The 27,526-nt window shown below is 40.3% G+C and overlaps 1 protein-coding gene across 10 annotated transcripts in view; it reads right to left on the bottom strand.

The window, feature by feature from the left end:
• Positions 1 to 27,526, bottom strand: part of ARHGEF3 (Rho guanine nucleotide exchange factor 3) — a 113,394-nt gene that overhangs the window by 14,606 nt on the left and 71,262 nt on the right. The window contains exon 1 of one of the 10 annotated variants that reach the window (XM_035106367.2): positions 11,936 to 27,259. The exons of 8 other annotated variants lie outside the window; for them this stretch is intronic. In XM_035106367.2, coding sequence (XP_034962258.2) covers positions 11,936 to 12,031 — 96 coding nt within the window. In that variant the 5' untranslated portion in view covers positions 12,032 to 27,259. Of the gene's footprint in view, positions 1 to 89; positions 27,260 to 27,526 lie in introns of those variants that run through there. One more of the 10 variants, XM_035106364.2, reaches the window with a different exon arrangement.

The raw sequence follows: 27,526 nt of genomic DNA, 5'->3' as shown, positions 1-27,526 counted from the left end.
TGTTTCTGCACGCCGACCCAAATGTAAACAAAGGTATAACAAGCAGGAAAAGCTATAGCAGTAAATATTTTTTGAAAGTTTACGATTACCCTTGCTTTCCTAATCTCCATCCGACATTGAAGAGATTGTGGGCAGCACATGTAGAAGGCAAGACTTGACAGAAAAACCCAAATCTTCCAGGTGATGTGAAACCCATCAAAAATCACATTCCAGGAACATCCTAAGTCCATTCACCTCTCTTTTTCAGCCATGATCATGAAGTTTGCTTAAGCATCATATAATTCTAGTTTCCTAGAAAAAAACACTGGTGTAATAAACCAGCTCTGACTACAATTTTCCACATGCTAGCCATTCATATTAGCAATCATTTCTGGGGGTAGGGGTGGGGGGAAGGAAATCAGAGCATTAGCAACTTCATTAATACTGATTAGAAATATCACTTCCATCAGCACAGCTACGGAGAGGAGAACTGGAAGCCAGCCACATATTTATTTCTCCACAAATAAAGCTGAAATCCAACAATATTCCTTAAAGCATGGAAGAAATATATTTTAAAACGCCAACAAATAACTGATTCATCCACTTGGCAGTTCTGGTTGCAAACAAAAAATGCAGTCTGCACGCAAATCTTCAGCAGAGGTGCATTCTGTATCCTTCGCCTTCATCAGCAGTCCCTTGGCTCAGCTTTTTTGTAAGTACATTTGTTTTTATGCCACTGCAGCACCACTGGAATACTGAACACACTAGAAAAGACATTCAGCATTCACTGTGATTCCTCTCCATGGCGCCTCAGCCATCAGCTGTTTCTTATTAGCATGCCGGTGATGCTGTGCCAGAACAGAGAGATGCTTCACATCAATCACACTGCACTGCAGTCCCGGTGGGATAGAGCTACGCCACAGTGCACAGAGTTAAAAACACCCTACCTGGTTATATATTCCCTTTAGTTTCAATGACTCCAGAATATAACAATCTTTTTAAAAAACCTATACAGCTTGTTCCCACAATTAGATGTAGAAGTTGCTTGAGAGTTGCTGTCCTTAGACTACAATTGCTGGCAAAGTGAATGAGGAGTTCCAGGATGCTTTAGTCACACACCCTTATTTCTCCCCATAAACAGTAAATGTCACTGAACGAACAACCTGCTCTTGTCCTTGAATAAAAGACGGAAACACGTGATATTGCAGGACACGCTGACTTTCAGCACTCCCCTAACTTCCCATTTGCCATGTACACATTGTGCCTTTAAGATGTTCACCCAGATCCTTGGAAGCTCCTTAGCCATAAGATAGCTTTCATGCAGCTGGGGGAAGGATAAAAAGGACCCAAGTATCTGAGCAGAGCAGGATCCCTTTGGCTTTTCTCATGGGATTGGCATTCCCCCTGCTGGCACATTGCCAATTTTGGGACTGGGCTCTGGGAGTGTGGCTGAGTCTATCAACTCTTCTCCCAGCTGTATAGGGGCAATCACTCATAAATCAGCATCTCCCACACAGTTAGGAGAACATCTAAAGAGCATTCAAGAGGATATTATTAGGATAGAAAAATCATGTAAACTGACTTTGACAGCTGCACGGGAAGAAGGAGAAATGAATGTTCAATCCCCCTTCTCCAGAAACTATTGAACTAGATACCTTCAGAAAGGAAGAAATTACCCCTACCAGCTTTGGAGCAAGCCAGAATTTTAAATTACACTAAACTATATTAAACTGATACATGATTAAATTAACCCAGCCAGAGCCTGCAAACCACAGGTCAGAGAACCCTTTTACAGTCTGCTAAACAATAAAATGATTTTCTTGTATTCTCTACACCACAGAATTCACAAGCTGGGTAATTTGTGACTGAAATTAACAAATTCTAGTCTTGAAGAAACCTTTCATTAGAAAACACTGTAATCACAAAGGCTACTTCTGTATTAGGTTTTTTTTTATGGCCATCAGACTGACTCCCAGATTGGCTCCAGATACGAAAAGGGTGAAGCTAGTCAGAGGCGGAGCTAGCTGCTCCGGCACCAGGGGCGGGGCTAGCCGCCCACAGTGGCGGGGCTAGCTGGCTGTGGGGGGCACCACTGCCATGTGTCCCCGGGGGGGGGGTACTACCGCCAAGTGTCAGGGGGTGCCGGTGAGTGTTCAGGGGGGCGTTGCCTGCGGTGAGCGTCCCAGGGTGGTGGGGCGGCGATGTCACCCACCCTTAGGGATGACACCTAGGGTGGACCGCCCCCACTGCGCCGCCTTCCTCCGCCAGTGAGGCCTGGGGTTGTTCATACATTGTAGGGCAAATGGTGAGAGCTGTCAGCTTTAACAATATAACTGAGCTTTTTGGGTGGGCTGGTGGGCTTATCCCACCCTTGGAAGACGGTCCACTATCAGAGTCCCCCGCCGGACCATCAAAACACCTGTCAAGGTCCTTTACTCACTGCTGTGTACTATGGCCTGGGACTACTACGCTACACCAACTCTCCAGAAATTGATTGTATAAAGTAACTGGAAATATAGCAAATAAAGACAGTTGCAGAAGAAGCAACAACAGCTAGCCCATGTGTTTCATCACACTCCAAGAACCAAAAGTGTATCAACAATAAATAAAGTTTGGTTGAGTTTTTTTGAAGAGGAGGTTGCAAGATTATTTACAGGGTAATGTAGTACTAATTAGGGCTAGAATCTGCAAAACAAATTAGTCTGCACTTAACATTGTAACAGAATACTCTACAAGGTGAAGAGTATATAGCTTAGTTTCAAATACAATCTGCTGGCCTCACAAATAAAACAAAACAGAACCATTTTGTTTCAGACACCTTATTCCTGGCACAGTTTCTATACTCATTTACTTTCAAAGTTTCTAGTTTGGTCAACACTGTATTGGTATGTCAACATTTGTGGTGGCAGAATGCCTAAACAAATATTATTTGTGTTAGTCTGCTACTGATTAAATTGGCACTAGATAAAATAGTTATAATAAAAAACCTCAAGTACTGAGCTTTAGTAGAAAACCACATTAGGGGAAAGCCTCACTCAAGCTCCATTCCACAGGAAGTTATCAATATTTAGAAATAGACAGATCTTTGCTATTTCTTTTAATTATTCAGATTGGGAGGGGGTACTTTTGGAAATGTAACATGCGAATGCAGTCTTAAAGAAACTTCATTGGGATTAAATCTGAATTCACTGGAAGGTACTTCTAAATAAATACACATAGGAGCTTGTTACAAATAAAATACTGTGCACTCAGAAACATCTCTGTCCCGAGTTGAAAATAATCTATTGAACAATGTCAAGCTAGCAAGGGTCAATATTTAGTTTAGACACACCCCAGGAAAACGAAGCCACTGATCTGGTAGGTTCAGCCATTACAACAAGGCTGCACTCCTGAAGGCTTTTACAAAAGCATCCTTGGTTTTATCTGCTTGTAGAAGTCCTTTTCCGTGGGATCAACAGGGATTTATCTCTGGTTTTTTTAAAAAAATTAATTATTGCACTTATTCCTTCATTTGCCTCTATACATATTAATTAGCACATGCAAATGTATGTCTTCTTTTTTGTATGATTCATAAATGGCCATTCTCGTATTGGCTAAATAACTGTAGTCTAGGGAAATAAGCACTCCTGGATAGTGCCCTTTATTTCATTAATACACTGTATACTGGCAAGGTGATGAGCACCTATGCTATGCAGCTCAATAGAATTAGTATTCAGTATATAGAATTGGGTGCTGTTCAAATTCCTGGAATGACCTGGGCATGACCTCAGATAATGAGCGGCTAAAACACCTTTAGATTCCTGCCAGCATTGCTGATTCAAGCTCTTAATCAGTACATGTGGTTAATCTAAAAAGCCAACCAGAGCTTTATGCTGCACAGCAGAAATATCACAGAAATGTCAGCATCATTATTTTATTTATTTATAAGATTTCTTACTTGCCCTACACCATAAGGGTCCAGGACAGGTTACAACAATGTATAAAAGTCAGTTAAAACAATTTACATCAGGAGAGTAGGTTGGGTCCTAAAATTCAATTTAAAAATACAATAGTAAAATGAAAAAGTACTTTGCAACCTTAGTACAAATGAGTTTTGACAAATATATTAATGTCTTCATTGAAATAATTTGCAGGGTAACATGCTGCAATTTTAGTTCTATTGTATATTATTTACTTAAAACACTTTTACACCACCCTTCATACTATTCACTGCACATTCCATTCAACAGTACAGCTGATAGGGCTGTATAGTTATTAGCCTGAATAAAGATTTCTTTGTTATTTTCAAGTAAGAATATAATCATTGTGTTTTGGGATCAGAGCCTGACTGTGGGCAGAGCAGAGGCAGTGATAGAGCTGCTGAATCCAAACCTAGCCCATTTCCCAGAGAGGTGCCCACAATTCACTCCTCTGAAGTACCAGTGGCAACAGGGGAGAGGGGTTCTTGAATCCCACTTTTGAAATGCTCTTTACCAATATAGGAGCTGTGGGAGAGAAAATAGATCACTGTCACCCACATGTGTGGGGTAAATAACAACAACAACAAATGGCTGGATACCTGGATTCAAAATGCAGACTTTCTAGCAGGAGAAATCCTCAGAAGCAGAGTTTAAACTCACAAAGTCAAGCAACAGCGTAGTGTTAGGAATATAGGTTGTTAGACCATTTTATCCTGCTTAGCTGCATACATCTTTTTCTTCCATTATTGCAATGAACAAGCCATACACTGTTACGTAAATTTTAAAATGTTTTACTTACAAAATGTTTCAAAGGTCAGATTCATGCATTTATTCAAGTAGCAGCAAGGAGAACATAGGCAGAATACTCTTGGGTAAAAAATACAGAAATATAGCTTCAAACACATGCTCTAAACTTGGAGCTTTCTTAGGCATTTCTTCCTTGGTCAGTTACATGACACAGAAAAAGGGAACAGGAAGAGAAGACTTCACTTCTTCCCTCGTGGAAAAGACGGGGTGTGACCTAGCCAAGTCTAGGAACAAAACTCTCTTGTCTTAACCCCTCCATGCACTAACTAGCACTCGTGCATAGTTATGTTTCACTGCAATTTCCCACAGGAACAACAAACATTTCTTTTATCATTCTGGAATCAAGACAGATCTTGATTCATTTCAGTTGATATTAGGTTGATTTTTATCATTTTTTAAAAAGTGTGTGTGTGTGTGTGTGAGAGAGAGAGAGAGAGAGAGAGAGAGAGAGAGAGAGAGAGAGAGAGAGAGAGATTAACTGTTCCTGCTTGCAACACTGTTGCAATGTTTTTATATTCTTGTAAGTTTCTCTGAATATTATTTGTAATAGAAAAGCGACCTATAGATGCAATATTTTGCATCCTTTCTCACACATACTCTTCTTTTTTTAAGGGCTGCAGGAACATGTAGTTTAAACAAAATAATTCAGTTGTTTTACAACTGTTAGGGGTGGGATGGTACCGTAGGTGGAATGCATCACACATTCCAAGCACTGTCCAGCTGGTACCTACGATAGTCACACCAAAACACACAAACTGCAACAAAATCCATCCTGGTTTACAGACATTATGCCCTTTACAAGCTACATTGTAATTTGCTCACGAAGTGCCTAAAGGGAAAAGGATACAGATTAGGGTAAACAGGGATAAATCTAGCCCTCTGTGAGGCAGGTAAACAGGATACATAAGAGTTTCCTTGCCAGAAATTCATTTCATGTATTGCAACTAAACAGTTTCAGAGGGCAAAAAAGAAGTGTGTGTATACTGAAGGCAATGAGTTTTATGGTACTGATCCCCTGTTATATTAAAAGGCTGTTCAAAAACAAGCTTTTTAATGGCAAATGCACGGGTGACTCTTCCACATACAACCCATCACCTATATAATTTTGGGGAAATCCCTTCCTCCATCTCAAATCACCTCAGAATATCTGCTATTGAGTCTTGATACAACAGGGTGAAGAGTAGATAAATAAGCACAGAGGAGACAAGGAAAGAAACAGAAGGAGAAGCTATAAATATTTCCTTTTTCTTTTCCTTCCTTTTCAAGAGATGCATGTTTGAAATACTAATTTTCAATGAACAATGCTGATGAATAAACATTTTCACAACAACATTGTTTATTGCTTCATGTGTGTGTAGCTTTGACTTAAAAATGAAACTATTCAGCTGCCACACATGAAAAGACTTTCTGGGAAGGAAACTCTTTCTCATGTATCCTGTTTACCTGCTTCTCAGAGGGATAGGTTTATCCATGTTTACCCAAACCTGCATCCTTTTCTCTTAAAGTACTTCATGAGCAAATGACAATGCAAGATAAAAAAGGGCCCAATGTATGTAAACCAGCAGCTCCTATATGAAGTGACCACATCAAGCAGCATGCTAAAAATACTTTCAGAGAACCTCAGAGATACAGACTCCTCAGGAAGGAGAACGTTCATCATTTCCGGATCCTTTACAGCTTGCTTGTCAAAGCACTCTGCGCCTACAACTCCTTTAGACTCACTTTCTTCTGTCCAGAAACCCTCCCGGCCCAGCTTCCATATGCTCTATTGGAGTAATGTTGTCTCAGTCTGCTTCACACTTGGAATCATTTAGCAAGCAGGAACACAGTGAGACATACCAAAATTGTGAGATGTATGCAAGGGATCAGTGACAACAGGCCCCTTGTCCAGGGGCCAGAATGTACTGTATCTCTCAACTTTGCAGTTGAGGTGCTATGCAACTAGAGGTTGTCCATAACAGCTAGCCAGGAAAGTAAAGGCAGCTCTATCCAAAGTCCCTACATTCTCTGGTAGCTAGCTCTCACTGAGACCACTTCACCGGAAACAAGAGACACTTGGCTGGATTCAGCTCAATAATTGAGCTAGCGGGAGTCATTGCAATGAGTCCCACTAGCTCGACAGGGCTTCCCCCACTTCTTTGCCTTGAGCTCCCCAATAGGGTCTGGAGGGTTGGAAGAACCCCCAAGAAGAGCACATGGAAGGGAGTAGTGGGGAGAATGTTCCACTGAGCAAGCAGAACTGCTTACGCTGATGCAACAATCTCCTTAAAGTGCTGCTTTGAATTCTACCCAGTGATAGTCACCAACATGGCTGGTTTTAAAAGAAGATTACACATATTCATGGAGGATAAGGTTATTATGCTGTTATTTCTTTATTTCATTTCATTATACACCACTTGATTTTTTTTAAAAAAAAACCTCAAAGTGGTTTACAAAAAAATTAAAAATAGAAATCATGAAAAATTACAGCCATACTCTAACAGATTTAAGTTACCTCAACTTTCTAAGCATGTGGGTAGGCTTGTCTAAACAAAAATGTTTTTAGCAGGCACCAAAAAGAGTACAGCGAAGGTGCCCGCTTGATCTCAACAGACAGGAAGTTCCAAAATGTAGATGCTGCCACACTAAATGATCGAGTTCTTACAAATGCAGAACAGGTATTATGTGGCACCTGTAGTAGTGCCAATTCTGACAATTGAAGTGGTCAAGTGGGCATGTGTGGGGTAAGGCAATCTCATAATTAAACTGGTCTGTTTTCCATAGTCATCTGGTTGGCCACTGTGAAAACAGGATGCTGAACTAGATGGGCTACTGGCCAGATGCAGCAGGTTCTTTTTACACGTGCAACTTAGTAATTCTCAAACCGTATTTGAAAATTATTAGTCAGCTTGTATGTATCTTAGAGTTTTTTCTCTCTCATGTTTATTGTACGGTAGTATCTATTCTCATATTACCATTTAGACATCATCACACAACTACCACTAAAAGGTAAAATAGCAGCTTCCCTTAAGAGCCTAAGAGCTGGAGCAGGCCAAGAGTCCATCTGTTCTAGCATCCTGTTCTTGCAGTGGCCAACCTGGTGCATATGGGAAGCCTACAAACAAGTCCTGTGTGCAACGGCACTCTTTCCTCCTTTTGATTCCCAGCAACTGTGGCTAGCAGCCATTAATAGCCTTACCATCCATGAATTTGTCTAATTCACTTCTAAACCCATTGAAGTTGCTAGCCATCATTGCTTCTTGCTGGAGCAAATTTTCTCATTTACGTATGTGCTGCGCGGAAAAACACTAAATTCAGCCTCCAATATTAATTCCAGAGGCTAAAAACACACAGATCTTTTGCAACCAGTTGTAGTATGGTGTAGTGTTTAGAGGGTAGGGGACCCACATTTTAATCCCCATTCACCCATGAAGCTCAGTGGGTGGCCTTGGGTCAGTCACCTTATTTCAGCTCACAGGATGGTTGTGAGGATGAAATGAGGAGGATGGAGAACCATGTATGTCACCTTAAGCTTCTTGTAGGGAAAGCCTGATAGAAACATTATAATAAATAAATAAAGACTACTTTTTTACCTACATATGCATATCAATCCTTACTTAAAAACAGGGTACTGTCAAGACGAGAAATATGTGAATTTGTTACTTTCAGTAGTACAGTACTTGACCTCACTTGACTCCAATGATTGCCACTCCCTTAGGGCACAACACAGAATTATGGCTTACTAACATTATGAAACTAGATTATAATGCATCAAGTGGCTCTGTTTTTTAGTCTTTATCCCATTACATCATACAGTTCAAAGTTCCTAGTTTTTGCTGGATTAGCCAAAGCTAGAAATTACTTTGTCCCATTTATTAGCTGGCAGCTTTTTACCACTACTTTGTCTGGTTTCTGTCTAGCAAAAGCAGCAATAATTTTGTAGTAGCTACTGCATAGACAATATTGGCACTACACAAAGAAACAGCCTTTTCCAGAACTTCAGATAAAGGTACTAACTAAATTAATAGCATTATATATGAAAAAGTTGCATGTCTGATTTCAACATTTGAAGGTTGGTTTCATGATTTCCAACGAATTCCATGTGGTGTTTCCAGGAAAAAAAGCGATGGATTTGCCAGTTTCTGAACACAAATATTGCCCCACATAATTTCTGGGCACATGGAAGAAAATCATAAACAACAAAAATGCCAGCTGATAATACTCATGCTAAAAAATGACAAATCTGTTCCATGCAGATAGAAAGTCTAAAGAAGAAATGCATATTTATCAGAGATAAAGGCTAACCCAAGTTGTGCAGCACCACAGCAGACTGGAGGCTGTACTGAAGCTCACAGTCCAAGCTTCAGTATAGTGACCTAAGAGTCAGGTGACCTAAGCAGCCTATACGGTCTTATCTGGCCTTTACATAACTGCCAGCTCTGGCCGGCCTCCTCAGACAATGTAACTTGTCACTACATGCTGGCTGAACTGCTAATGGACTGAATTCCTGCCTAGAGCCCTGTTAGTTCTGGTTCGGAGGAACTAACTACCTGCCTGTCTGCAAGCCCTGACACTAGTAATTGCTCCCCCAACAGAACTTCCATTCTAGACCTCAATTAATATACTGTAATAAAATATTATGTGGAGAATTACCATGCTAGTCGTCATCTTTTTATTTTCTCTCTCCTCCATTTTCAGATGCATCACACATTCCACAGACCAGGCTATGTTGAGAAGAGCCTCTCCCACTTTTCCCAGTAAGCCCCATCTACACACCACATAGGTGGAAACCTAGGAAGAAGTAGGGACTGTGGGTTGTATCCAATGAAATCAATGGGCTAACGGAATGAGTTCCACTCGTGCAACAAACCCACCTTCTCCACCTGCCATGCACCCTCAAATCTGCTCTGAATTCTCCCCCCCCCAACTCTCTGGTGCAGATTTGGAGACAGTGGGGGAGAGGAAGAGAGGAAAGGGAAGTTCCACTGTCTGAGTAGAACTTGTTCTGCAGGCACAATTACTTCATGGGACACAACCCTGCATATGCTTGGCTTTGCCAAACCAACATTCACCAAAAGCTCCACCAGGTTCAATTTGTTATCTACAGCATCCATTCTACCAAGAGGGAAGGATATGACACTGCTGGGCCTCTGCTCTGCTGAAAGATGAGCTCCACCAGGCTTCAACCACCCTCAGCTGTCATCTACAGAAGCCATTCCAAGCAACAGAAGAGGGAGAGGCATGGGGATATAGGGGCTGTTCTACCCACTTTGCTATAATACCAGCATATTTTGACACTGCCTCACCTTGACATCTTTCAACTTCAGCTAGTTGTTAGAAGAATTCTGCAACTAAAAAACAGTGCTTAGATTTGCTCCCCACTCCTATTTTTATTTTTTGTTGTGTCTTTGAGATTGTAAGTGTGAGGGCAGGTGTTCTCTTACTACTGACATTTATAAACAAACTACAGCTTTCACACTACTCAATATATACACAAATACCTTGTAATAAAGTAAGTTTTTTTTAAAAAAAATCCTGCTATTTACAAATGTACACTCCACAGTACAAATTTGTACGAAGAAAGTACCGTAACATTGATTCGTCCTTTTGTAAAATAATTTGGTAACAAGATTCAAGAGAGGAATGAGCAAATTAACTCCCAGTTTTGTTTTGTGTTTAAATACAAATAGAATAATACCAAGCCTTTTACTTTACCAGTATTTGTTCAGTTAAGAAACTTGGTGCATATTACTAACTGACAATGATCCCAGCCAGTTTCAGCTGCCTAAAGCTCACAAAGCAGCAAAGGGTTTTCAAGGTCAAGGATTGCTGATACTCAAAGCTGCTTTGATTAACCATCTAATATCACAAAATCATAGATGAATGCACCCCTAGGAGTGTAAGGTGAAATATACTGGTCTTAATGTTCCTATTAGCAACTTATTAGACAATATACGCATACCCTCCTTCTCAAGAGTTCTGTTTTTAAAATAGCATTTTACTCCATGTTCTTCTATTTGCTTCTCTGCTGTGAAAAGATTTTCCGCTGTTGTGGAGAACTACTCAACTGGTTTTTTATCACTTCTATAGATTAGCAGAGCACTTTCTTCATCATCATAAATGTTTGTGCTTATCTAACACTTAAACACATAAATCAGAACTGCAGAGCTAATCTGCTAAAATAAATCTATTATCGTAATCTGAATGAAAGACTTTTTTTGTGATTTCTGGGCAGACAATGCAACTCTCTCGGTAGTTAAATCTCACTGATAACAATGTACATATTTCTGAGTAAATATAGCTTAGACTAGGCAGCTAGTAAATTTTATATAGGTAATGGAAGTAGCTAATGCTAAAATGCACCACAAAAAGCATAGTCATGATGGCCTAAATAGTCTCTGAAATACACATTCATCAATTCATTAACTAGTTAGAATTGATAGATGATAGATAGATAGATAGTCCTTCATAGAAACTCTATTAAAAGGACTCCAATTTTCTTTATAAAAAACAGAAAAGACCTCACACAGGTTCTAAATATTTTGTGTATTTTCTAAAGAGTTCAATTAAAACAGTCAGTAACAGCCTCTGCCAATTGGCCACTTGCTCCTTGATTCTATTTGTGAACTTGTGAAAATGACAGTGTTTAAAATGGTCTTACATAACAAATAAGCATTGAGAACCTAAATGAACATACCAGTGAATGCCAATGATTTATTTGAGCATGAAATCTGTTTTCCTATGAAATGCACAATCAACCTTAATAGAAAACACTAATATATGCATTTCAGTGCATATCTCTCAATTACTTATTCCAGAAATGAATATATTTTTAATCAAAGCACAGTGCTTTTTTCTATTTTAAAAATGTTTAGGGGTGCTCTCATTTTGACTCAAGAAAATCACCATTTTATAGTTCAAATCCGGAAAAATAAATACAGTAAATGGACAAAAGTACAAAGATTCACAAAATGTTTATGGGTATGTGTACCCCTGCGTACCCCATAGGGGAAAAAGCACTGCCAAAGCATATTCTGATACCAAACTTATCCTGCTGTAGAGTATAGACAAAGTTGTGCAGGTCCTCTATGTGCAAAATGTGAGAGATCAGTACCGGAGATTCCAAGTTGTTATTCTGCCCCAGGTAAAACAGATTCTTTCAACTAGAAGAAAAACTGCAGTAAAGGCTCTCGAATATCTACCGATCATACCTCTGTTTCTCTTGTTGAGATGCTCGCTGTCTGTACTTCCAGTCCACAGTTTGCTCTTTTGACTGTGAGATAAAATGGATAATCCTTTGCCACCATTGTGGCTGAAGGAGCAGCAGTTTCGGATGTCACAGCTGATTCTGTTGGTCTACCAGCTATGACAGCAAAACCAAGTCTTCCCTCTGCAGCCTCTCTCTGGCATGCAGCTGCTGGGGAAATCAAAGTGTGCTCCTGTTGCTGTGCTAGGCTTCTGATAGCATTATCTAAGGCAGCTCTTGTGCTCCACTGAAACAGGAAGCAGAAAAGCTCTTGAGTATGTCAAGCAAGTGTAACTGAATATTGCTCACTACTGAGACCCGCCCACTGACAACAGGATGGGAGGAGAGTGGGCAAGATCAGTACAGACCAGCAGAACACAGCAAATTACTGAAAACTCGTTCAAAAACCAATGGGGAAACATCTGACTAAAGCTCGGGGTACTATTTTCAAAAGGGTGGAAGCAGGAAACTGTGTTTCACAGTTCTTGCCTTTCCAAAAAGTGCTATTTGATTGCTGGCTATTTGTCAGCAAAATTGAAAGATGCATTTGACATTGCCACATGAAAGAAAACCACACTTTTTAGCATTTTGCTTACCTAGCTATATGAATCTGTCCCACATCCTGCATCACTACTGTGCCCTCCTTGCCTTGCAAATTTTGTGCTGGGAAGTTAATATTCCTTTTAAAGAAACATTCAGATATGGAGTTCCCCCACCTGAAATAGTACACTTCTATAAAGGCTGCACCAATGGCCTTTTGAGCACGCAGTTCATTTTCTGTATGTTAAGAGTGTAAGATGAGGATGATATTTATTTATGAGTGTGTAGAGAAGCTACCAACATGAGTTTGACCAAACTACGGGAGGCCGTGGAAGACAGGAGTGCCTGGCGTGCTATGGTCCATGGGGTCACGAAGAGTCGGACATGACTAAACAACAACAACAAGAGATATTAAACTTCATTACTTTTATGCCCGTTAAGTAACATCATTGTCTGAACTGTACTTATCAAATTTGTGCTTTTCTAGAAAAAGCAAGTAAATGTTAACCTTTACTAAATGCTATGCTTTGAACTGTTATTATTAGTTTGCCTTTTCCCATTTGGCAGAACAAAGGTTTGTTTTGAGAGACTAATGTTAGCCTCAGTTATTAGGCAGAGAGCTGCCCCCTTTTCTTTTTCATCTCCTCTTAAGAGACAGGTTTTCCAAAAGACAGAAAAGCAGAATAAGTGCTGTGATGCCCTCTTAATGAAAGAGAAATAAGAGAACTCAACAACAGTAAGTGTCTGTGGTGCAGAGAAAAGGAAACTGTGACTAAGAAGAAACAGAAAAAGGAAGGTTGATATTTAAAAATCACTTCCAGGGGAAGACAAATGCAACCTTCCATGTATTACTTAATTAGAAAAACTGTCAGTGGTGCAAACGTTTTAAAATGAAAACCAAATAACTGTTACAAAACTAGATCTTTATGTTGTTTTTGCAGGCTCAAAACAACATTTTATTTATAAAAACCATTATAAGTAACTACAGTGGTACCTCTACTTACAAATTTAATGCGTTCCGAATGCACATTTGTAAGTTGAAAAAAATTGTAAGTCGAATCCCATAGGAATGCATTGGGAGAAAAAATTCGTAAGTATAAGCAACCCTATCTAAAAATTCGTAAGTAGAAAAAATCCTATCTAAATCACATCCAAGATGGCGGACGGAGCTCTATTCGTAAGTAGAAACATTCGTAAGTAGAGTTATTCGTAAGCAGAGGTACCACTGTATTCATTTTTTAAAATCCCTATCACACCCTGGGAACAGCGTCACCTGGCTGGCTAAACCAGGTGAGGGCAGCCGATGGGTCTCAAACCCTCAGGGAGTTAGGGACTTCCCCTCATGTGACAACAGTCTCCAGAGGATTGAGCCGATGAGATCAATAGTGGGTCAAACGGTCAACAAGGCAGTTTCTGCACATGCTGTGGAGGGAAGTGAGGGGCAGATGGGGCCCATCAACTTGGGAAGGTAGCCCATCTAGGAGAAGGAGAAATCTGATCCTAAACATCCATTGCCTTGTGTGACATCTTCGGAAGAATAAAATGCTGAGGAGGAAACCCTACACAAAAGTGGAATGGAGTCCCAAAGATGGTTGGATGGCGCCTTGTATGCCTTCTTCCTTCAACTCCTGCAGCCAAGCTGGTGCCAAACGTATTGCTCTGCTTTTCTTTGGACCACATCAGCGGGGGGGGGGGGTGTCATCTGGGTGGCCCACAGTGCCCAGGCTTGTGCCTTGGGAAGGTCACTTCAGTGCTGCTAATGCATCAGTTTGATTTTACCCCCAGAGGCCCCCTGAGAAACATAGCCACAGGTTACAGCCCTAAGGAAACTTCCTAAAAATTCAGTCCCACTAAACCAGGTGAGATTTAATTCCAAGATTTGCTGTTTAGGATTAGGCAGCACATGTTCAGGCACATAGGACCTTCTGGCGGTTCCCTCATTGCGAGAAGCCAAGTTGCAGGGAACCAGGCAGAGGGCCTTCTCGGTGGTGGCGCCCGCCCTGTGGAACGCCCTCCCATCAGATGTCAAAGAAAAAAACAGCTACCAGATTTTTAGAAGACATCTGAAGGCAGCCCTGTTTAGGGAGGCTTTTAATGTTTAATAGATTATTTTATTTCATTTTTCTGTTGTACGCTCTTTCACTGGACAATTGTTTTAGGAAGCCAAAATCAATTGAGCTCAACTGACTGCACCAAATGAATTAAACACACTACAGACCAGAGAAGGGGCAGAGAGTACTTATTTATCAGGTTTTGTAGTTCAAACCATAATCGTGTAACCACATCAAGAGAGTGTCAAAATAACTTGTGACTTCTGAGAAAACCCCTTACGGAAACTTTAAAAAACCCATCTCACTGCGAATATTCAAGTATTCCAAGCCAATACAAATTTCAAAAGAACCAAAGAGATTATAGAGATAGATACACCATGTATATGAATGAACCCATGCACCCCATTCAACATTACTAAAAGTGCAATTATTTTTTCCCAAAGAACAGCACAGGAAGCCTGGATCACAATCTGTTCACTTATACAAAGTGGGATATATAAAGTCTTGCACATTCTAACTAAAATGACCATTCAGGGTCATGCCAAAGGAGATCATTATAAGTCTCCAGTGACCCATATGTTTCATTCCACCAAGGTAAAGAGTGCCCTTTCAGGGAGTGACACATGAGGGCATATGATAAAGGCAGTGAATTATAACGTATACGCCAAATACATTTCGTGCAACAAAGAAAAATGTCAATGGACTAAACAAACTCACAACAAAATCTGAACAATTCAATAAAGACAGGTTGCTGGGCTCCAGCCACACTGGGCACAGGTCACCTTCCTAACCCTACTCATATTGCAAAAATATGCCAAGGTAAGTATCTTTTTTATTAATATAACAGAGTTAATAAAGCAATTCTGAAGGGAAAACAAGAAACTCCCTGCCTGTAGATATCAGACAGACACCTTCACTTTACTCTTTTCAGTACTTGCTTAATACACTTTTGTTTAGATAAGCTTATCCAGACACGTAGATGCCGGTGTATTTTACTTTCTTTCACGGTTAATTTTGATTACTTTTAAATGTTTTCAGCTATTTTTATTGATAATTTTAGTATTTCCTGCAAATTCTACTATCAAGTGCTGTATACATTTTGTTATAATCAATTAACAAAGTAATACTCTGTCTGAATACAAGTTCTACATTCAGAATTCATTTTAGAGTAATACTTCTCCCTATCCAGATATCTACAGGATGAACAGAGTGATTTGGCAACAAAACCACATTTTCAGTAAGATCAGGATTTTCAAGGAATCAGAGTGATGTAGTACCCATTAAACAAACACAGGATATCCTATACTTAAAGCACCTCAAACACCTGCCTAGTGCCCCCTTTGCTCCCACATAGTTTTTGTAAATCTGCAATGAAAATCTACACTTTCTCTGGACAGCTTATACTGCACCACTACTAAACTGCTTTTCTAGCTTTAAAAAAAACCCTAACACAAAATCATGGGCCTACCACTCTATAGCTCAAAACTCTTTCTTTATTTCTTTCCTATACTGAGCAGGCAGAGTATTCACTACTGTCTATCCTGTTCTCTGTGGCATGCAGGTGATTTCCTCATTCAACCCCCAGTTCTGTTCTCATTTTACTCCTCCTCCCTTTGATCCTAACAGCCAGGGTCTTCTAGCGTGTCTGACTGTACAGCAATATAGATGGAATAGTATTTATTTATTACATCAATATCCTCCAAGGAGATCAACACGGTATACACGGTTCTCTCACTTTTCATTTTATCTTCACAGCAACCCTACTGAACCCTACTGCAGGATAGGTTAGACTGAGAGACAGTGACTGGCCCAAGAACAACCAGTGACCTTCATGGCTAAGTGGATGTTTGAATCCTGGTCCCCTGGCTCAGTTGTTCCCTAATTGAGCATAGATCTTCCCCCCAGCTTCCATAGTTTCCATAACCCCATAGTTGCTATGGTATTGCAGGGGAATGCAAACATGAGTAGCAGGAGGGGGAAAGGAAATGTTCCCTACTGACATATTATGCTACATAGTGTAAAGAATGCATAGGTTTATACTTCATTGCCCTTTGTAACTGAAATTCATATGCTATATATATTTTCATTTGAAGATGCATTGTGAAACAACTTCCTTTGGGAGACATACTTCTGTGTTTAGCATGAAGACAATACAGAACTGCTGGACCACACAGTCTTGGATATTGTTTTAGGGTCGTCATACGTTGGAAAAACTGCTTGGTTTTGCGATTTTGCCAAAAAGGCTCCCCAGCCAAAAATAACTCACCCAACTGACAAACGCTAACAATCGCAAGCAACACACGCCAAATTGCCGAAGCAGAAGCCAATCCAAAGCAGCACTTGCCACATCCGCTAATAACCCATACAATTGACAAAGCAGCAGCCAATAAAAAGCAGCCATTGCAGCAGACACTATTCACCCACCCAATCACAAGATCCTGCTCATGGCTGCAACCAATTGCTCGTCCCCCCTCTGCACTACCCATGTATAAGACCCCCCCCCATTTTTAACATTATTTTTGAGTAAAAAAACCCTCGTCTTATACACGGAAAAGTACGGTGTTTCAGGTTTGGCCTTCATCTCACTGCTATAATGACTGATAACCCACTGAGATCATAACAGGCAACTTGAGGCTTCCCCTCCCACTTAGCACTACAGCAATACAAACTACAGTACATGGTGATCCTTCACTACGGAACTCACCAGGTGTGGTGGGACAAGGCTAAATAGTCCCTTCAGAAGTTACATTTTTAGTTAATAATTATCTGCACAATATACTTTTTATTTGGATTTTTTTATTTTTGTTGCAAACTTTCATTCCAAAGTAAATTCCCAACCCAGTATTAAAATTTCCCCAAAGGGCACTTTCAAAAAAGAACTTTTTGGAAATTAACTGTACCCAAACCAACTGCTGTTCATCATGTTTTCTTCCAGATCATGACAACCAATTTTAGAACAATATATATAACAAAAACACCTTCTAAAGAGTCAGATTCATGTTGTTTCTGATCAAAAACTGATTTGCAAGAGAATCCTAAAGCAAAGCAATTTCTCAGCACTGATAATTGGCATTTTGAAAATAAAACAGAGGTACTACTGCTAAGCTACTACCTCTTCCTAAAACCCACAGCTATTCCCTGTATTTATACTAAAAACAATGTACAGTATAAATATAGAGGTTGAGTATCTGCGGACAGGCAAACACCCAGCCAGTGTGAGCTGGCATCATTTCCCAAAAGCAAGTGTATATCGCACCAACGGCTGCATCTTGCCAAACCTCACAACTTCTTTCTCTCTCGTTGGCATGATCACAACCCTCCCACAAGCAGGTGGGGTGTCCAGTAGCTAGTAGTCACCAACTAGTAGCCACCAGCCATCAAAAGCAGTCAAGCAGAATGGAAATCTAGAGCAATAGTCATCTCCTGACTTTCCTTGGCCATAATCTTACTTGTGGGTTGAATGAGATCCAGTTGCTCATCTCTACCCCAGAGGACCTGCTGCCTAGCAACTGCATGCAAGGGAAGATCTCTTCCACCATCAGCTGAGCAAGTTCCTGCTGTTTAGCCCTACTCCCATTTGGTGGGAGCTGCTGCTTTGTATGGTACCAGGAAAGGAAAAGAATAATCCTGGTTCCATAGGAACACCATGTAATTTATCTTCCTCCACTAGATTAGGAAGTGATTTTATTTTAAGAATATTTCATAAGCTGCTTTAACAGCCTCAGAAAGTTATAAAGTGGGATATAAGTATTTGGAATACATACATACATATGAGATACTTGTCATATATAATTTAAAATATAATTAAAAATAAAAATGAATTAGCAAATACAGACATTTAAAGATCTCAAGTACAAGCTAGAAAAAGGAAATGAAAGGAGGACACCAACCTCCATATTGAGATATTGTATTGTGGTTTCATGCATAGCATACTGAGAAATTCCTCTAACTTTGTTTTGGGGCACTCATTTTCATTGTGCATCATTAGATTTCCAAAACTTTTTTTTTATTTGCCAAAATTGACCCTGTTAACATAAAGCCCAGGTTAACATGTCATTCTAAACCAAACCTTGGCTTAGGGCCCTTACTGGGAAACCCAGCGGGCGGGGTATATATAAAAAACTGTTGTTGTTATTGTTATTGTTATTGTTATTATTTACTGAGGCTGCATTTTAAAGGAAGTTATTGACACAATAATAGTGAATTAGTGGTGGATTTATTCTGTTTTACTTTGTTCTGTGACCCCATAATATTCTGCTGAAATCGTTCCCCCAAGTCCAGAAAACCCTGAATACAACAACAGGTTGCAGTCCTGTGTATGTTGTTCTCAGAATGATCCCAAGCAATAAACCTTAGTTGAGAACCAGGGGAAAACACCAGGCTCTTATCAACCCGCATTGTTATTTTGGTGGCTATGCCTATAAACCAAAATCACTGTGAGGCATATAACAAATATAGCACTCCATATTAATTTAAGAATATGGATGTTAATCACATGTGACAGCAACACCGCTACTTCATTCCCTATTTTGCCAAATAAGTTATTTCTCTGCCGGCGCCCAACTGATCAAAGCATAAGATGCTGATATAATGAACTGTAATTGCAACAGACTATCACAATGCATATTTTGTTCTGGAAAGTGATTACAATAGGAACCAAGTAGCATACATTATGAAAATATATTGGTGTTTAATTGTGTAGGTGCTGTGGACCTCATGGTATCTGAATCTGCAAATCATTCATCTGTTTTTCTGATGTTACTGAAACAAAGAATACAGTACATGTAATTCATGTACCTAATGGTGATTCACATTTACATACCTAATGGCTCAAGATTTAGCTATGTTTAATAATCTGCAAATTTTGTCAAGAAGATTGGAAATAGTTGTTTCTGTAGAGCGTGGTCTAGACAGTACAATTACCATGCTCAAATTAGGAGCCAGATTCCCATGTCAACTATAAGGGTCCCTCTAGCAAGGGTCCCACAGCTGCCCAATGACCTGTGCTGTAAAAAGAGCCAGGGGGCTGATCTTTTACTACGTCTTTCCCCCTCCTCTCTGATGGCATGGATGGCACCCCAGATGAGGTAGGCTCCAGGACAAATAGAGCAATACTACTTTGCTTCAGAACTCAAGCAAGAGCCAATCAAGAACTTCATGCACAGAGGAATTGCCCTTAGAGGTAGGACAGCTGGTCCGTCATGATGCCTTGGGGCAGAAGGGACTGCTGTAGCTCTGGTGATGCATCTAGTGGGAGCCAATACTTACCTTGTGGATATAACAGGAACTATTTGTCTGTAATCTGGCAGCTTTAATTCACTCTGGAGAGGCAGATTAAATCAAAGGGTGGAGGGGGAAATCTCTAGTTTACCCCTAAGAATAAATCTGAATTACAAATTGAAGCAGACAGAAAAGAGAGTGACTTAGAATTTTCAGAATTTTAAAAACACGCACAGAGATACAGATACAAATCTACTTAAACAGGGTGTAAATTATTAAATAAATATATGATGCATAACATTTATGACTACTGTATTGCATTTTATTTCACTCCTCCAGGTTCAACAGATCATCCAATTCATCTTGCATAACTTATTGGATCTCTTTGTTATCAATATTGCCTCTTAACTTAATGTTATCTATCTATTCCCCACACCCTGTCAATACTCTTCTACTCCACACTATCTTAAGAGCAATTTCTGAACAGCTCCGCTATTTACCTCTCTCCATAGTAGCCATCGTTGTAGTTTACCCTCTTACTCTTATTTTCAGTCATTACAAAATGGGAACAAACAGTTAATCTGTCACAACTTTTTACTAAAAGGAATGGAAATTTTCCTAATAAAAGCAGATGGAGAGCGCCCCATTTCAAAAGTACTGCCTGAAGCAAGATCAAGTCCAGTCTGCTATGCAGTGAAAGGGAAAACGCCTTTTCAAAGAACATCCAAGGAAAGAGACGTTCAAAAGGAGCAGAAAGAATTTTAAAAGCATGTTTCCTTGTTTTGAAATTCATTTCTAAAAAGTAGAAGCTAGATAGCCAACCAAATGCTAACAACAGAAGTCACAGTAAAGAGGTGGTAGGAACTTATTTGCTGGCTACTTTATGGCAATTACTCATCTCTTCCTTTTGTTTTCCTCTTCCTCTTCCTAGCCAAAGGAAGCATCAATCCCCTAGATCATATTTCAATTACATTAAAATTCATTACCTCATTCCACTACGTAACTGGTAAGAATGTAAGAATAGCCCTGCAGGATCAGGCCAATGGCCCATCTAGTCCAACATCCTGTTCTTACAGTAACCAACCAGATGCTACACAATCATTTTGGTTCTTCTTTTCCAAAGCTTTTCTAACTCTACAGTAGCATTTCTGAGATTCAGCAACCAGAACTGAATGCAGTATTCAAACTACGATTTCAACAAAAGATTTGCATGGTGATACTTGGCAGTTCTATTTTCAATCCCTTTCCTAATGATCTCCAACATGGAATTCCCCCTTTTCACAGCTACTGGACATTCCACACTTTATTATTTCCAACATTCATATTGGCTTTCTGTTCATATTTGAAAGTTCAAAGCAGAAAGTTATTGGATGGATAAATTAAGAGGGGGATGCAGCATGTGACCATCTAGGCCTGTAATGCTATTTGCATCAGGGGAGGAGCAAGCAAGAGTAACTAGGCTACATGCATTAGCACATTGTTTGTGTCCCCTATGACTTTTAACAATAATTTTATAGTTGGTTGATTTTTGCTTTGTTTTGTTTTTAGAGCTTGTGGGCTGGATTCAAGTACCCCATTCCATTAGCTGAAGCTGGCATGAGGACTCCTGTCAGTGCAATGGGCTCCCCCCACCTTCTCCCTATGTGCCTCCTCCAGATACACTCGGAGGGTCAGGAGAACCACCAGAACACTGCCAGGAGTGGGGGGTGGGAGAGACAGACAATGATGTCTTATTTTGTTTTTTATCTTCTACCTCATTTCAATGATTTTAAGCTGTGAAGCGGTCTATAAATATGTTAAATAAAAATAATATTGTGGTTTTTGAGTTCTCATCTTCCTTCCCGTCATTTTCTCCTCATTTATTCTTTTATTGTATCCTTATTTTTATCCCTTATTCCTCTCTCTTTGTTCCTCAAGTACGGTCCACACTCATGCCATACCACTTCTCCCTTTACAACACTGTACAAAATTTGGCCCTCCCTTGCCAAATTTCCGGTTTGTGCCCTGATAATCTCTTGCCTTGACTACTGCACCCTTCTCTCACACCCATATTATCCATTACTTTCATACCAAGGTCATTTAACTCTCTCTTTCCTCTGAGCATGTAAAAGCCCTCCTTAATTCCTCACACCAAGTTCTTGTCAGCTCCTCGATCCAAGTCCATTTCCTTGTCCTTCCATTTAGATCCTTCCAAGCACTTGGGTTCCCCTTTCCTCTCTTTTATATTTAAGTTTATTATATCCAGATACAATGCTGCTCATGACTTTCATGCCACCAACTTCATCCATCCAAAGATCTGTTCCCTGAAATGATGCTCACCTAAGAATTAGAGGCACCGAAGCCCTACGTAGGAAAGGTGGCAATGCTATCCACAATCTTCACTTTCCATTCTGTGGTTGGTTTCTGAAAAAAGCCTCTTTTCTTTGGGCTGAATAAATGGATCTTGGAAAGGGATTCTTGTTGCAACTACAGTACTAACTAAATTAACATTAATTGCTTCTTTTTTGTCATATCAGCAAAACCATGCTAAAAAAGACGACAGTACTACATGTTAAACCACAGATACGCCCTGAAAATTATTTCAATTTTAGTTCAGTTCTCTTATGACAGTAGGGTTTGGCAGAAGAAAGCAAATGCAAAACTGCATCAATGAGGCTTTCCCTCCTTGATAAATATGCAAGAATTATTATTGGTTTTGTCCAGTAGTTAACATACAATGGGGAGAAATAAAGAGGACTTTGCATAGTCTTGATCTCTTTTTATATTTTCATGTGGATAACATGGTTCATGTTAACTACTGAATTATCTGACAGGCCTGACTTTGAAAAAGGTTATATATTGAATGTCAACCCTGAGGTTATATAGAAAATTGATTAAAGCACTCTGTTTTTCCATATAAAATAAAAATGTATTCCCTGCTTTTTAAATATACTAGATTTTAGCTTCATGAATTGTTTACAAATGTCACATGCTTACATCGTATATCTAACCTTGCTGTTCCTTGAATCAAACATTCCGCTCCTTAAAAGGCCAGGGATACATCTTTGTTCTCTTGTTGGGCTGTTTTGTTTTGTTTTTTTTAAACAAACCTCTCAAGAAGAATACATTGGTTTAACACAGACACATGCAAAACAGTTCCTTCCTCCTCAAGCGGTTAAAACTGGCCACAATTACAAAGTAGGAAATAACGAGAAGTTCCTGAAGGATAAGGAAAATGTGGCCTTTAGATTTAATTCAAAGGTGTTGCTTCTTCCTTTTGAATATAATCGTATATATTTTATCTTCCCCAAACTGGAAATTTAGGAATAGAAGAATCAGCATACACTATTCTCTCATTTCCTTTCATATTTATTTAAATCGAAAATATCTAAAGTCAATAAAGCCTTATCATAAATACAACAAAGTCTTGCACAGTTTTTTCAGGCAAGATCCATTGGCTGACAAATCCACAATTTTATTTAACCCAGCATTGTTGAGTACTGTATAGTAATCAGTTGAAATGAGATGTAGTGGTAGAGGCTAAGTTGTTCTGCCAACACAATCATGAAGAAATCTAAAATTGTTCCTCCAGACCATTAGCAATCCCCATGTCTCCCTAAGCATACCAAGACACCATGATAACAAACACTCGAGTACCTGCTATCTGCACCTTTAATATCTGCACCTGATGCATAGCCAGGATTCCTGTCTGTGCATTCTGTCCCAACACCTTGTGCAATTGTTGCTTGGAAAGATAGGAAATGCTGGGGAGAAAATGAGTGACACAGAAAGGGAAAGTATAAAGCACTCCCACCCCTGTGACACACACACTTGTCTGTCCACTGTTTATTTCAGTCCAAGCAACTGATTGAAAACAACACAATGGAAATTTACACATAACTCTGTAAAAGACGTGGCTTGGCTGTAAGTCTCCACTTGACACAAAGGGTTGCAGTACCCCACCGCCGGCACCATGAAGTAACCCACTGGGCTACTGCCACCTGGAATTTGGGGCTCATAGGGGATGTGGGCCTGAATGATCAAGGAAACCAAAAAGTATTGCTAACAGGCATCACAATCTCAACCCCAGCCCTCCACGCCCACAGGACACAGGTCCTGGTAATCATTACATCAGTCTTGTCTGGATCAGATTTAATCAGTTTGCCTGTGTCCATGGGTGTAGCATCAGTCATCCAGGCCGATAAGGTCTTGCCCTTCAGGCAGGTCTAGGCTCTTTTAGTCTCACATTTATTTTCAATAGTTTGCCTAAAGCCATCTGATTCATGTGTCCATTCCAAGCAGCCTCAACTGGGATCACTCGCTCTGCAGAGACATTTCAGCTAGTAATTCAACTGGAATGTCAGGGTCATGAATCCAGTCAGACCTACGTACCCAGTGACTCATCGGAGAAGCCTCAACCTCTGCTGCTTTCCCCCTTGATCTGCTTTAAACAGTCTGCACAAGTTGCCTTCTGTTATAAAGTACTTGGTATGTACCTGCCATATTTTAAAGAATTATTACCTCCCTCATGCCAGACATCTTTGCCTTGTGCACCACATCATAGCTCAGCAAACATTTTGTTGAAAAAGGCCATATTAGAATATCTTTGGTAAGGCAAACCAGAAAGGAAGCCATTTGTGTTCAGGATGCTGATTTGATTTAAGTACATTCTTCCATGCAAAGGTCTATACAGAAATGTCTCGTTTCTTAATTATGCACTAACAGTCAAACACAGTCACACACATTGTGTGGATGGAAACTGAAAATGGAGAATGTGCACACCCCTAAGAGGGAGGCAAGAAAGCAGCCGGCAATGTCAATATCCACTGATCTAAGCAAAATAGGCTTCTTAGAGTAGAACACAGACCCAACAGCAGCTTGGGAGCTGGACCCCACCAAACTATGGAAGAAATCTGCATGGCGCCAAAGTTGCACACGTTAGTGCTAATCACTAACTACCTTCCTCCCAAAAGAGCCAAACTTTCTTTGGGAGTGCGATATAAATTTAATATAAATGAAAAAATATATATTTCAATTACAGACTGCTACCAGACAGTCCCCCCTCTTCAATCCTAGCAGGTGGCCAGGGGCATGTAACTGCTCAGCAAGGCTCCCCAGTTGACTCCAAAATAGGGGAAGTGGTCAAACTACCAGCATTTGGACCACGCAAGGTCAACCAAGTACCAGCCAAAGCAATACAGTCAGAGAACCCACTTTAGACTAAGGAACAATTATTCCAAGTGCTCCATTCTGGGGCAAATATCAGCACCACCAGGGATTCCTATACCCATCACCTTAACCACATTCAGTAGCTGAATCCATCCAGGTCGCTTGTGTCAGGCAAGCATGGCAATGACTCCATATTGTGCTGTGTCTGGACACTGGCCTTTCACAGAGGCCCCCCACCTCAGGGCAAGTATAGCCAACAGGATGACCTCCAGATGTTGCTGAATTCCAACTCTGCCAAGTACAGAGACAATTGGAGATGCAATCTGGAAGCACCACATTGGCTACCCCTGCCCAAGGGTTTCTGCAGTGGGCTAGCACCCAGTGCATAACTTGCTCAACTCCCACCACCCAATGCCTCACTAGGGGTTGGCTAGGTTGGTCCCTGCGAAGGGGGGGGCTTAAAAATCATGCCTCTCTACTCTAGTTTGGAGTGGCTAGGAGACTGCCTGCTGGGGATACAGCTCCTTGCTAAGGGAGCAAGGGGTGGGGCTGGCACCAATACAACTTATTGCCTAGGGCACAAGGAAACCTAGGTATGCCTCTGTGGACATGTGCCATCTAAGGAAATGAAACAAAGAACTAGACAGCAGAGAACAAAGGAAACTGCTGAGATGGAGCTACATTCCAGCCTAGCCAGCTCCATCAGATGCAGATGTCTCTACTCTATGGTGTGAGAGCAGGCATTGGTGCCCTGGCAGAAAGGGGGCAGGAGTTTGCAAGAATGTGAACAGACGAGGTAGGTTGGGCTTCCATGGGAGTATTGGCCCATTATTTTTGAATTGGACTCCTAAAAGGTTAAATGTACCATGCAATCAAAAAGGCATGTATTTGTTACATAAATATATCAATGCAGTCTGACTACTACAATCCTTGAATGAATGATTGACTTATAGAGTATGAGAGTAGAAGGAGGAACAAACAACCACTTTTGTACAGGTTTTTGCAGAACCTGATAATTCCTTTCCCTTGAACTCTTGGCAGTATATTTATTATAGCTGGATATCAACGGCTCTGACATAGTAAAAGTTTGTCTGTCATTTAAAGGGTTAAGTTAAACCACCACATGCTTGAGAGGTTTTGACTGAACTTGATGCTGGACCTCCACTAAATGCTAAGGTGTATCTGTTTTCCTTACTTTTACCAAGGATTTTGCTCCCAGTTGAGCTTTTCAAGAGTCGCTTTACAAATGGATTTTGTATGCTTTAGGATACCAGGAATCACTACATTTAAAGATTAAGAAATCACTTTGGCACTGGAATCAATTAATACAGCACATTAATTCTCACTGATGAGTGAGCTGGAGTGCTGATTGATGAAGCTATCTAGTTTTATTTACAAATGCCTGTGATAAAATAAAGTGAAGCATGTGCACACACAATGTTTATATTATTTTCATATTTGATCAGTTCTACTTCTATAAAATGAGTAAATCATACTAGTTATATATTATTTAGGGTATACAAAAAACATATTCAATGCACATTGCCTCATGGGTATTAACAGAGCACATTATTATATGATTATATCATGCCGTGAAGTATAAGAATAAATGTGCTGCATGTCAGAGAGAAGAGCTAGAAAGAACCTAAGTGCTATTTTTAAAAACTTGGAATGGTTACCCTGCAATTGAATGTGTGGTCATTTGTTGCAGAATCTGTCTTTTGTTGTGTAAAGTGGTTCCTCCTTAGATTGGATGTTTCAGGATGGGCATCAAAGATGACAATCAAAGCTGCCTTTAATCCTACATATGCCAGTTTAAATAAGGTAAAGGGACCCCTACCATTAGGTCCAGTTGTGACTGACTCTGGGGTTGTGGCGCTCATCTCGCGTTATTGGCCAAGGGAGCCGGCGTACAGCTTCCAGGTCATGTGGCCAGCATGACAAAGCTGCTTCTGGCGAACCAGAGCAGCACACGAAAATGCTGGTTACAGGTAGGTAGCCGTGTTGGTCTGGGTCGAAGTAAAATAAAAAAATTCCTTCCGTAGCACCTTAAAGACCAACTAAGTTTTTGTTTTGGTATGAGCTTTCGTGTGCATGCACACTTCTTCAGATACAGTGAGATAGAAGTCCCCAGGCACTTATGTAGAGAAGGGGTGGGGATGGGGAGGGGAGGGGGGATCACTCAGAAGGGTGGTGGAAGTGGGTGATTGACTGACTGATAGCTGTTGATGACCGAAAACGACTGCAAATGGTTTTGCATGAAAAAGCAAGGGTTGAGATGGCTGAAGATCGCTTATCATGTATAATGAGATAAGAATCCGATATCTCTGTTCAAACCAGGTCCCTCCATGGTTTTGAGCTTGGTGATAAGTTGTAATTCAGCAACTTCTCTTTCCAGTCTATTTCTGAAATTCTTTTGTAGTAAGACAGCTACTTTGAGATCTTGTATAGAATGTCCTGGGAGATTGAAGTGTTCTCCTACTGGTTTTTCTGTCTTCTGGTTCCTGATGTCAGATTTATGTCCATTTATCCTTTGGCATAGGGTTTGGCCTGTTTGTCCAATATAGAGAGCTGAAGGGCACTGTTGGCATTTGATG

The sequence above is a fragment of the Zootoca vivipara genome, chromosome 2, assembly GCF_963506605.1.
Source record: "Zootoca vivipara chromosome 2, rZooViv1.1, whole genome shotgun sequence".
Classification (NCBI taxonomy): domain Eukaryota; kingdom Metazoa; phylum Chordata; class Lepidosauria; order Squamata; family Lacertidae; genus Zootoca; species Zootoca vivipara.
This window is presented reverse-complemented; position numbering and strand designations above follow the sequence as displayed.